Source organism: Mustela erminea, chromosome 10 (genome assembly GCF_009829155.1).
Source record: "Mustela erminea isolate mMusErm1 chromosome 10, mMusErm1.Pri, whole genome shotgun sequence".
Lineage (NCBI taxonomy): Eukaryota > Metazoa > Chordata > Mammalia > Carnivora > Mustelidae > Mustela > Mustela erminea.
This window is the reverse complement of record NC_045623.1, coordinates 71,761,227-71,774,022: the sequence shown is the minus strand read 5'-3', so window position 1 is coordinate 71,774,022 and position 12,796 is coordinate 71,761,227. Positions and strand designations below refer to the sequence as shown.

The 12,796-nt window shown below is 46.4% G+C and overlaps 1 protein-coding gene across 2 annotated transcripts in view; it reads right to left on the bottom strand.

Annotated features, from left to right (window-relative positions):
• The window catches only part of AGBL4 (ATP/GTP binding protein like 4), a 1,622,967-nt gene that overhangs the window by 40,507 nt on the left and 1,569,664 nt on the right, over window positions 1–12,796 (bottom strand). For both annotated transcript variants that reach the window (XM_032303312.1, XM_032303313.1), the window contains exons 10-11: window positions 9,184–9,336; window positions 6,386–6,548 (exon numbers count right to left, since the gene is read on the bottom strand). In XM_032303312.1, coding sequence (XP_032159203.1) covers window positions 6,386–6,548; window positions 9,184–9,336 — 316 coding nt within the window. The remainder of the gene's footprint in view (window positions 1–6,385; window positions 6,549–9,183; window positions 9,337–12,796) is intronic.

Below are 12,796 nucleotides of genomic sequence, written 5' to 3'. Positions count from 1 at the left end.
ATGAGGAGCCAGCTAGCAGATACTGGCGAGGCCTGCTTCTGCTTCATTCATTCATTCATTCATTCATTGGCAGTCCCTGAAGTTCTACCTAGTATCAGACTGTAGCCAGAGAGGTGAAGTGACTTAACTAAGGTCACACAGCTTTAGGAGGGAGGCAAGGGGCAAAGGGCCATACCGGAATGGGAATCTTCGTTCAGCATTCTTTTCACCAACTCATCAAGGGAGTGCGCATGACTGTGCACAGTCATGCGCACTCCCTTCATTATGACCTTATAGTACTTTGTAGAAAAATCTACTATGACTCTGCCCAAAGTCCAGACCTCTCTCATATAGTCATCATCGCTCATATAGTCATCTGCCTCCTAAACTTCTTCATTTGCATGCCACAGGAGCCCCCTACACTTGATTCATCCTCTAGCTCAGAATATCCCTGCCCCAATCCTTTTCTCCTTTAAGTGACTGGTCCCACCATCTGCCACATTGTTCCAAATCAAGAGGATGGGGTATGTTCCTTGACTTCATCCTTTAACCCCACACCCAAGTAATCACCAAAAATACTCAATCCTAACTGTTAGATACTGAAACATGCTGTTAAAATGAACTGTCTTCCTCTTGGTTTTAGCCAAGATCCCAAGTCTATAGCTACTACATTTCAAAGTGAGGTATGAAACAATCAGGCAGGACCAGAAACCGGAAAGCCTGTTCTGCAACTTTTAGCTCCCCTTCAGACACGAGGGCTACTGGAGGGGTACAGTGATCCAAAGAGGTGAACCACCAGATCAATAGGGACTGAGGAAATAAACACCTGGCTTGAACAGACGGACTTGCCAATATCCATGGCACTCCAAGGCCAGCGAAGGTTTGCCTGAAGAAGCTTATGAAGGCTTGTTCATGCTATCTCTAGAAAGTACCAGTTACCCAAGACCTTCCCACTCCTTTCCTCCTCTCCCTCATCCTGCTCAACCTTGGAAGGCTGAACACCTGGGGTTAGCAAGTTGGGGGGCAGGGGTGCTGCAAGACAAGCTGAGCAAACACAAGTCCCCTTGAGCTTGAGACAAGCCTGAGCTGGAGGACGGGGTGGGTTTTTACTTTGAAGAGCCATGATGGCTTTGACTGGACCAGACATAGTCATTGCTGAACTGAGACTCTTTGGTGACTAGAGTTAATTAAAAAACTTTTAATTTCCTGAGAGATATTAGAAAGTCATGGGGCCTGCGAGAGCTTTTATATGTCTAGATCTAGATCTGTAATCTATCTCCATCTATCTGTAGGGTCAGTGGGGGACAAAAAATATTTTCTAATTGCACCCTGTGGGCACAGCTTGTTCAATGGACCTGTTACAGAGTCCCCAAATCTTTCCCCTTCTCTTCTTCATTGACTCTGCCTATGTTTCTTTCATCGCCTGCTGCTTCGGGCACAGCCCCAACTACCCTCCAGTATTTTGGACGCACGTGTCCTCTCTCTGTCATCCAGGTTCTCCCCTGTATGTCTACATCTGCCAGGAAGGCTGTCCCCCCCAACCCCTCCTCCTGCCTGTGTGCCTTTTATCCTCTAGGTCTGAGACTTAATTTCTCTTCTTCCAGGAAACCTTTCTTCCCTCACCTCCCTTCCACTCCTGCAGGGTTACCTGACTCCCATATGCTTCTCTGACCGGCAGAATTCCCCTCTGCTCTAGCATTGACTCTCTGATGCTGCTGTCTCTACTTTTCTCCCTCCTTCCAAACTATCTCCTCCTTAAAGGCAGGGCCCATGCCTTATCCATCTATTTCTAGTATTTAATGAGTTGTGTTCAATGGGCAAGTAAATAAATGATATCTCCACTGTCTGATGCATATTTCAGAGAACCCGGTGCAAGGCACATAGTAGGCTATACATTCAGACCAAGCCAGTTACCTGAATTCTAAATTTCTGCATCTTTTCTGGGCCACACCAGCCATTCTCTTCTCTCACAGCCAGCATTTTCTGATTTCAATATGCCCACAACCATAAGTCTATGTGTAAACCAGTTTGCTCAGGACCCAAGGTCTCTGTTCCTAGTGTTTTCCTCATCCATTATGTTGAAGAGCTATTTCCTGGAGCTTGTAACCAGACCATAAGCAAAGGCCAGAGAAGCTCTGGGTTATTTTATGATTCCAGTTTAGCCTTTCTCTCACTTTCTCTTATTTTCTTTCTTTCTTTCTTTTTTTTAATCGTTTGAGCAGAGCATATCTATTCCTTGGCAGGCTAGTAAATTATAAATAGGGTTTGCTCAAGAATGGTCCAAAATTCTCCAGAATTTATCATTTCACGATGACAACAAAAACAATAAACCAGGGACGCCTGGGTGGCTCAGTTGGTTAAGCGGCTGCCTTCGGCTCAGGTCATGATCCCAGCGTCCTGGGATCGAGTCCCACATCGGGCTCCTTGCTCGGCAGGGAGCCTGCTTCTCCCTCTGCCTCTAGCCTGCCACTCTGTCTGCCTGTGCTTGCGCTCTGTATCTCTCTCTCTCTCTCTCTCTAACAAATAAATAAAAATATTAAAAAAAAAAAAAAAAAACAATAAACCACAGGAAGGAAAGGAGAGGGATGTTTAATGGCACTGAGTGTGTGCCCAGTGGTTTATCTGCATTCTTCTATGTAATGCTCAAAGCAACCCTGTGAACCAAATAATCATTATCCTTACTTTACAGATGAAGAAACTGAGGTTCAGAGTGGTTAATTAACTGGGTTAAGGCCCTTAGCTAGAATGAAGCAAAGCTCAACTGACACACAGGACTCCTATATCAGACACATGGACGGAGACCATCATCAGCCAGGGCAGAAGCCTCTGAAGATGTCCCCCTTTTAGATTCTGTTAAAAGTCATGCATTTTTCCTTCTAAAAAATGAACTATGCATCCTTACTCACAGTTTTGCATAAACTATGGACAGTTCATAGGCTCTTCTTGAAGTCCATGCAGAAGCCCCTGAGTTAAGACTCCCTTAACTAAAAGAATGAAAGTAGCTCTGGGCTTTGCCTGACTGGCTGTCCAGGAGACCTTTGTATTGGTTTTCCCGATTAGACTGAACGCTTATGCTCATGGAATCACCCCATCTTTAGACTCGCCAAACAACAGAATTATGGATTCTTGATTTCATAAATTTATCTAAGCATGGGATTATAAAATTTCAGATTTCAGAGTCAGAAAAAATCTTAGAATATCAGAGCCAGATGGGACCACAGTAGACATCAAGTCCACCCGTGATACCACGGCTCTGATAGGCAAAAGTCTCAGACACGGAAGCTAGAAAAGGCAGGTTCCCCAGTAATGGTGGTGGAATCCGTGTTCGCCCCAGAGGCAGATCATCAGGTTAAAGGCTCATCCAATAAAAGGAAAGCTATGCAGTCTGCACGGGGGTGAGAAAAGTGGGGGCAGAAGGAACATCTATCTGTTAAGTACCTATCACGTGCCAGGCAATGCCTGTGGATTGGAGACGCACAGCATCATTTCACTCTGGCAAGAACCCTGCAGAGTATTATCACTACTTTCAGCCTTATGAATGGGGAAATAGGCTCAGAGAGGTGAGATAAGCAGCCCAAGGTCACACAGCAGGGGAAGCATCAATGACTGTGTCAGTTGCTGCATTTCCCTGATGGAGTGGAGAAGGAAAGTTGGAAAACAAGCCCCAATAACATTAGCGGTTCCAGGGAGAACAATTAAGCTGACATATACATATGTTCTAGTGGGTGGAGAGGGGGATGTTACTGTGGGCTGAGGTGTAACATCCCTCAGGAGTCCCTCCTCCCTGATCCCTTCCCTGGCCTTACTCTCCCCCAGCATGCCCTGGATAACTAATGTGTCCTCCACGTGCCCTGACGGGAGAAGGGCCACTCTGGGGGGCAGATGTGCAAACCCTGCCATGGGAACCCTAAGACCCCACTCTGTGAGCCACTTGGTGTTGGAATGCCAGGGCCCTCAGTTGTGGTGACTCTATGAGATCCTTTGTCCCATGAACCCCACAGACATGGCCACGGCCCTTGTTCTAACAGCCCCTTCTTCACACGAATGCAGGTCCACATTCACAGTTGCCCACGCCTTTTGGATGTTTTAACTGACAGTCACTGAATACTGAAAGCTGACAATGCAGATTCACACACATTACTTCATTTTAACTCCTTGCAGCTCAGTGAGGTTTAGTGCTATGTCCTCCCATTATAGAGGAAGACACTGAGGCCCAGTCAGATGACAAAAGTTGCCCAAGGTGACACATCTGGCAAGTGGCTAGGCCAGGATTCAAACCCAGATTTGTTTCCATGAAAAATTTGCTCTTTGCTCAATGCCCCATTTTTCATGACGGTCTCGATTTAATTTCCATAGCAGGGATTAGGAGAGCGATGGCTCAGGTCCCTCTGTGAAGGGGACTGGCTCACCTTGGGGAGGTCACAAGACTTGCTGAGGGGCAGTTCAGGTCTCCCGAGTCCCGGTCTGAAGGACTTCCTCCCAGACCATACTGTCATTCCAGCCTCCCTGAGTAGACCGAAAGCTCTGGGAGTCAGGGACCTTGGCTTGTTGTTGAGTATTTTACCCCGGGTGCCTCGTAGAATTCCTGGCACGTACTGACAGTGTGTTTATTTTGATGAATGAGGACTGGGTGTTGAGGGGGAAATCTGGGCCTGGGCCAAGGGGGGGTGGTGGGCAGTCTACAAATCAATGCATTTACTTCCAACACAAAAGCATGTGAGGTGCTGCGAAAGCACCTCTGGCATCAGAAATCAACCACAGACTCAGTGCAGGTCTCCTTGGGTGGGACCTACCGCTCATTACGAATAAATCTGTGGGATCCCTTCTGTCACGCATGCTCAGAAAGGCAGGATCGGGGAGAGTGAAGCAGGAGCAGTGTGAACTGCCACCTATCTGTGTATAATAGGAGTTAGCAGGTCCTGGAGAAGTCATGGCTACACATCAAGGTGGGGGTGGGGGAGGGGCAGGGAGGAATAGCAAGGCACATACAATTGGCCAGGGTCCTCTACCCAGAACAGAGCCTCCTCCCTTGGCCTTGAGATATTAAAGCAGATTTTAAGATGACTGTCTTAGGCTTGGCAACTGGAAGGAGGGGGACTCTCAGTTCTTATCATGATCTTTCCAGTGTTCTGCAGGATCAGGAGCACCATTCTAACACCTGACCTATCCTTGGCTCACCCTTCCGTCTGACGCCATCGCCCTGCCTCCCATGTACTCAGCAAGGTAACTGGATCCCCCAGAGCCACCAGGCTGCCGCTGACTGGGTGGACTAGTCTGGAGCCATACCCCAACCAGGGAGATTTTCCTGCACAGAGTATGGCAGGAACCCTGGAAACTCTGGAAACACTCACCCAAGGTTGAAAAAGGCCAAAAGGAGCACTTCCACTTTGGGGAGAGAGGATTTATATATATATACACAGAGTTAATATTAACCCTTTCCTTTCTCCTCTGTCAACTAGAATCCTTTCTCTAAGAAAACTCAGTGTTAGGAGAGGAGAAATGGGTCAGTCCAAAAACAAAAAGATAAAGGAACACAAAAACTGTCACAACCTGTCACAATCCTTATGCAGTGACCTTGATATTAAAATCAACACCCAGGAAACCAGAATGACGAAAGTAGTCCCTAGAAAGTCCAACAAGCTGGAAATAACCTGCAATTTCATTATAACAAGCATAGGGGTTTTCGGGAAATGTTGTCATGAAGTCAAGAGGTAAAACGATTTGGTGAAGGAAATGCCAAATTAGAAAGAAAGATGTGCAAAGGATGGGAAGGAAGGCGGGGCGGACAGACGCGTGGGAAGAGAAGGAGAGGAGAGGAGGGCGGAGAGAAGAAAGAAGACAGAGGGAGGGAACATAGTAGGGAGAAAAAAAAAACACAGAAACTCGAGCTAGAAGGAGAGAGGACAAGGAGAGAAAAATGGATATAATGAAAGCTGGTGAGCAGAGAGAAGAGAAAGAGGGCAAGAGTGTAAAAAGATTGGAGGTGAAAAGAGAGGTTAGAAGGAGTCAAGACCACTCAGGGCTTCCTCAGCAGCCCAAGGGACGGTCGTCCAGACTGTGTGCTCACATATCTTAGACGGCAGAAGACTCACTCCGTCATGAGGGCATGGAGGGGAGACAGAGATGGGAGCAGTATAAGGCCATAGCAGAGGCAGGTGGGAAGGCGGGGGGGGTGTCCATTAGCAGGTCAAGGGCCAAACAGGACAATCCCGAGATGCCATCAGCAGAACAGCCTCCATCCTCACCCCAGAGGGTCAGCCCTCACCGAGCTGGAGACCAGATTCCCAATCTGCCCATTAAATCTCACCAGACCTGGATACTCTCTGCTAGATGCAGACTGGCCCCGGGTGGGGCGGGCTGGCCCCGGGCAGGGGGCAGGGGGGAGGCGGGGACTTGCCAAGGATACAGGCTTCCTCCGTGTAGGGCACCGCGGCCGTGGTGCCTCCAATGATGTAGCTATAGAAGGAGACCTCCAGGGTGTAGCAATAGGAAGTGTGGTCCAGAAGCCCCCCGAGGAAGCGACGTCCGGTTCCTGCTTTCACCGCATCCCGGTTAAAGGATGTGCTGGACTGGGAAAGACAAAGCAGGGAGGAGAGAATCAGGACCGGGCCCCTGCTGGCTACTGGCATTCAAGCAAGTCTTACAACACATCTGGGTCTCGGCTTCCTCCTCTGAAAAGTGGGATGTTAATCATACATCACAGGGTGTTTATGGGGACTGATGAAATAAACAAACAGAACTAAAAGAAGGCATCCAACTTTGGATAGTGACTGCCATGCAACAAATATTTGTGGGAATCTGAACGGGGATGGATGAAGCAAGGGAGAGCTGACAGAGAGCAAGAAGCACTGATACTGTGATGATAATCAAAGTTAAAATTTGGGCAGTGCTTTCAACTTTATAATGTTCTTTCCCACACCGCATCTCCTTTATGCTTCAGACTAGCCCCCTGATGGAGGTGTTGCCGCTTTGCCCCTCTGGGTGAGACACAACGCGAATCACAGAGATGGAACACGCAAGGGACACAGCACAGATATGAACCGAGGACCGAGTGACTCCAGACATCCCAACCCTCCTTTGCATACTCCCCCTCTACAAGGGGCAGCTGAACTCCCACCCAACGTCACCAGGGGGTAGGGATCATGGCTGTTCCTCCGCTAGGGTATTGGCCTCACCCATCCTGGTGGACAGAGAGAGGACAGGAACAAGCAGGTTGGCATCTCATGGCCTCTGTTCAAAAATGTGCGAGATGGGGGCACCCAGGTGGCTCAGTCATTGAGCATCTGCCTTCAGCTCAGGTCATGATCCCAGAGTCCTGGGATCAAGTCCCACATTGGGCTCCCTGCTCAGTGGGGAGCCTGCTTCTCCCTTTGACCCTCACTCTACTTGTGCTCTCTCTCTAATAAATAAATAAATAAATAAATAAATAAAATCTTTTAAAAATGTAGGAGATGTTAGGCAACTTGCCTTGTTTGGCTTAGCCTCAGTTTCTTCATCTATAAAATGGAGGTGATAATAATATTTCCTTCACAGAATTGTGAGGGTGACTCATCTGTGGTTAAACGGGGCATTCTGTGGTCACCCGTGGAGCTCCAAGTAAATAAAGAGACTGTGATTTGAATAAGAGGATGTGTGTCTTGTGAAGCAGGGTATAAGAGAAGAAGGAAAAGAGGGAGAAAGAAAATAGCAAAACAAGGCAGATATTTAGAGACAAGTTTAAACAAAGAGAAGCGTGTGTGTGTGTGTGTGTGTGTGTGTGTGTGTGTGTGTGTGTGTATGTGTGTGCGTATGAATTCTGAGGTAAAGGAAGGGGTCAGAAAATTAGAATGTCACATCTGAAAGGACCCTTGAGGTCCATACAGTGAAATTATTTTAGAGTCAGGTTCGGAGGATCAGAGAAGGGAGACAGAGACTGGATGAGAACAGATGACCACCTTGACCCTGGCCTTGAGCTCTTAAGTTGGCTGCAGTACAGTAACATCAACAGGCAAGGCCAGAAACAAAGCTCTTAGACTGTGCCCCTTTTGTTTGTCATGGAAACCTCAACCCTGTGAGGGTCTCTGAGGCCTCCTGGAGAATATGGCCCAGGAGACCACAGTCTGAAATTCAGTAGTTTCAAAAAGCCTGGGACTGGCCATCCCGTAGATTCCTGAAGAAACAGGCATGGCTCTTTCTACCCCAGAGATGCAAATTGCTTTGATTCTGCCACCAAATGCTGAGTCACTTCGCTGCACATACTGAACTTCTCTGGGCCATAGGTGTCTCTTGAATACAAAGAGGAGACTGAGCCAGTTCCTTTCCTGGCCTGGCATTCAAAACTTCCGGGATTTAAAGTGTATCTTGCTTCATTCAGTGGAGAAATTCATCATCTCCACTAATGTCCAGGCCTGGAGCAATGGGCAGGGAAGTTTTCAGCTCATCACCTTCAAAAATTGCTATGACCTTTGTGGGACTCTCCCCCTCTGGCCACATGGAAACAACAGGCCTTGGACTTTCAGTATCAAAACAAAGGAAAATGTACAAAAACTCTCTCCCATGTCCCCACAGCCCATACTGATTCTCTTCCTTATCTTCTCTCCTTGCCCTTTTCCAGTACTGCTTTTTGCTGCAAATTATTCTTGCTGCTGAGTCTTCCTCCGCGTGTGAGGTGGGGAGTAACAACCAGTCTCTGGGGTCTGCTGAGGTCTTCACTGTCTGCAGAGTCCTCGGCTGCCTGTTACTGCCTCTGTCCTCCCAGGAAGCTATGATGTGGGAAGGGCAGAACATGACCGCCCACAAATTATTGATGAAGAAATCAACACCCACAAACAGTCATGGACGGAGGGAGGGAGAACATGGCGGGTGCATGTCCCCCTTCAGCAGGGGTGAGGCTCCTACTAAAAGGGCCGGATGAGGAGAAAGTAGACCCTAGACCCCTTGGGGTAGGAGGAGGGTGCGGTGGGTACTTGGTGAGTCCCTTATCTTGCGAAAGCCGGGGTCACCTCAACTGAAACAGATCCCAGTTCCTCAGAAAGACCAGATGCTGCCTTTTCCAAGACTCTCCCCGCTGACTGGTGAGGCGCTGCTTGCTCACCTCTGTCTTTATCACCCACACAGGGCCTGGCACCGAGCTGGCGTCCTGAGAACAGTAAACCCCACTGAGCTGAGTGAAGAGGAAGGGAAGGGAGCTGGGAGGGGGCTGCTGAGAAAGAACTCTTGACCTACGTAGGAGAAGTCCTCGGCATTCTGGCACAGGAGCTTGGGGAAAATGGCCTGCCTCTGGAACCGTTCCTCATCCTCAAAGATGTTGCCATACATGAAGCCGTTCATCATGGTGGAGTGGGCGTGGATGTCAATATAAAACTCCAGGCTTGTTTTCTGTTGAAAGAAAGGATGACAAATGAGAAGTCTGGGGTCACAGAGCTTGCCTTAAAGGACCAGATGCTAAACACAGTGTCAACATACACACACACTTCCTCCCGAGCTACGCCTGTGGGTCAGACTTAGCACACCTCTGCAATGTAATTGGAAGGGTTAAGACTTGTGAACCCCAATTTCTCCTCACTTCTAACACCATCTGCCCCCGGGGGCTGAGAGCACTACCTTTAGCAGCCCTCTTCAGAGTTCTGAAGGGGTGAGGGCTTTGGTGGGTTGTATTGGGAATGTTGCTTACCCAGAGCAGTTAATAACATTTGTGACTAAAGGCACTAACCGACTCTGTTTTTCTGATTAATGAGAAATACCTTCAGATGACACAATTGTATTTCTATTGGGGCTGCTTATCGTTTGGGCACAACCGGGCCATTTCTAGCTGAGGGGGTCTAGGGGAGATCATGGTCCTACAAGGAGTCTCAGCTTTCGTATTTGGCAAATGGGTCATTTTACTTCCAACCTCAGAGAGTTACGGTGGGAACCAAATATTGCAGCGATAATTACTATCATTTACTGCACACTTTAATGCATGCCGAGCACGACTCTGGGAGTTTTACATGTGACATATTAATTCTTTTATTTAACCTCATTTCATATTGCCATACCTGCTCCCCAATAATATATAAACAGGGCATGGAAAAAATAGTACACCTTATACCTTGTACTCCGTAAAGATGATTTTGACTTTCTCTGCTCTCTACTTACACATATTTAAGGGATTCCCTAGCCTGATATGGCATTATTTGCACAAATTCCAAACTACGAGCTCCCTGAAGGTAGGGAGAGGGCTGTAAAGAGCCTGTGGCTGGACATAAAGGGGGCTTAGGAGCTGCATGCAGAACGACTGGGCCAGTGACTCCAGAGAGACTGCCCAGACACCAGAACAGACTGGCAAGAATCAGAGAAATTTTTTGGCTCCCAAATCTTCAATGTTCCTCAAATCTGACCTTCTTTTCTTATATATCAGCCCAATGTAAACCTAAAAATCCTTTCTGAGAGAGACAGAAGCTCCGAGTTTGAGAGAGGCTTGTCTAGCCTAGCAAAACGGATACTGAAACCCAGGTCGCCTGACGGCCGGCACAGTTAACTTCCAACCGTCAACGGGTAAGCTCTAGAAATGGCCAAGGCAAACCCTGGCCACCTTTCCATCCCCTTTCAAGCATTCATTTCTGGGAAAGGAAGAGAGACTGTGTGTAGAAGCCTTCTTCCTCCTTGGGACACTTTCAAACGAAGTTAAAACCAAATGAAAACTGTGTTGCTTCTAGAATGTGGGCCTGATGACTGTCATTTCATTTGCCTCTGAGTTGGAGTGAAAAATTATGTCTTGCCGAGCTCCCAACTCTCTAGGTAGCATAAGCTGTCTTCGGAGAGACACAAGATGCACTGCTCTGTGTGATATTAAACTCATCATTTTCAGCTTTGGAGGTGGAATACACAATGATTCAACAGGAGCCCTATAAAAGTCATCTTCGCAATTTTATTTTCTTCAATTGTCTGTCTTTTCCTCTGAGCTTTTGATGAGCTGCAGAGGAGAGGAGGAGGCAGAGAGATGACTTAAGAAATGTGTAAGGAAAAGAAAACTACAGTTTCTAAATCTCTGGATGCCGAAGCTGGAAGCCAGCAGCTTTGACCTTGCCAGGCTCGGTGCTGTGCAGTTGTGGGTGGGGAGGGGGGGTGCGGGGTGCTGCTTGCTGGAGGCTGGCTGGCCAGCCACTTAGCAAAGGAGTAAGAATTAGAACCTGGTTCTTCTGGTAACATTCTGGAGTGGCTTCCGCTGCCCTATCCTGACACCTGGCACCTCGCACCTAATGTGAGTTTACTTTAAATAACCAGCAAGTTGTACTGATTGATCTACGTGGTTCAAAAGTCAAAAAGATGGGAGGATTTATAGGGAGAAACCTCTATCATTTCTTCCAATCTCTAGGCACCTAGTTTCACTCTCCAGAGGCCACTCATGTTATCGGATTCTCCTGCTTCCTTCCAGAGATGCTTCACACACAAGTAAATATCCATCCCCTACCCAACCCTGCTGTCCCCAGGACAAACAAATGGGGGCACACTGAACACGCTATTCGGATCTGCTTTTTTTCCTCCTAACGTGTCTTGGAGGTAATTTTTTCTCAGTGCAGAAACAGTTACTTCATTCTTTTTAACAGCCATATATAAACTGTATAGCCAGTCTCCTATCGACAGACATTTAAGTGATTTCCAACCTTTTCCTGTTACCAAAAATGTCTCAGTGATTGACTCTGAATATATGCTATTTCACACATATATACTTATACGTAGGATAAATTTCAAGAAGCAGAATTTCAGGGTCCCCTGGGCATTGCAGTTCTGATCAATACTGACAGACTGACCTCTCCAAAAGGATCAGTTCATACTCCTAGCAAAATATTACAATGTCTCTTCGGCAATTAACTTGACAACATGAGTGGAACGAAACTTTTTGATATCTGCCAATTTGGTGGGAGGGTGAAATAGGATAGCTAAGAATAGTTTTTTTTTTTTTTTTTTTTTTTAAGTAGGCTCCACACCTAGTATGGAGCCCAACACGGGGCTTGAACTCACAGCCCTGAGATCAAGACCTGAGCTGATATTAAGTGTCAGATGCTTAACCAACTGAGCCATCCAGGCACCCCTAAGATTAGTTTTAATCTGAATTTCTCTTAGTATAATTCTCTTTTATTGCTTGGTTAAGTTTAGGCTTTTCATACATTTAAGAACCATTTGCATTTTGTTTTCTATGAATTGTCTATTAATTTCATCTGCCCACTTTGAAAGCTGGAGTATTAGTTTTTATGTTTAGTACAAAAATATTTTTTGCTCTGCTTGTCATTTTTTTTCACTTTACTTCTACTTTCGACTTTTTTCCATTCAGCAATTTCTAAATGCTGATTTTTTATAAAGATTTATCAATCTTTCCTTTTGTGGTTTCTGAGTCAAATTCTTTCATCATTTCATCTATTAATTTTATTGTTTCACTTTTTATATTTAAATATTCCATTTCAAATTTAATTTACATGGACCTAGGTTGTGAGGTAAGGATTGCACTTTACTGTCCCACACTATTTATGAAATTGTGCATTTTCTCCCCACAGACTTGAAAAGTCATCTTTACCATACATATTTTGGTATGTATTTGGGTTTATTTTTGTGCTTTTTATCCTGTTCTAATCATTTATCTAGTCATGTGTCAATACCACACAGTTTTAATTATGTTAAGTTTATAATGTATCTTGTTTCATTTTATAGTTTTAAGTGTAGTTAACATCTGTCACCATGCAACTCTATTACAATCCCACTGACTATGTTCCCTATGCTGCACCTTTTCTCCTCATAGACTTATTCCTTCTATAACTAGAAGCCTGTACCTCCAACTCCCCTTCCCTCATTTTGCTCATTC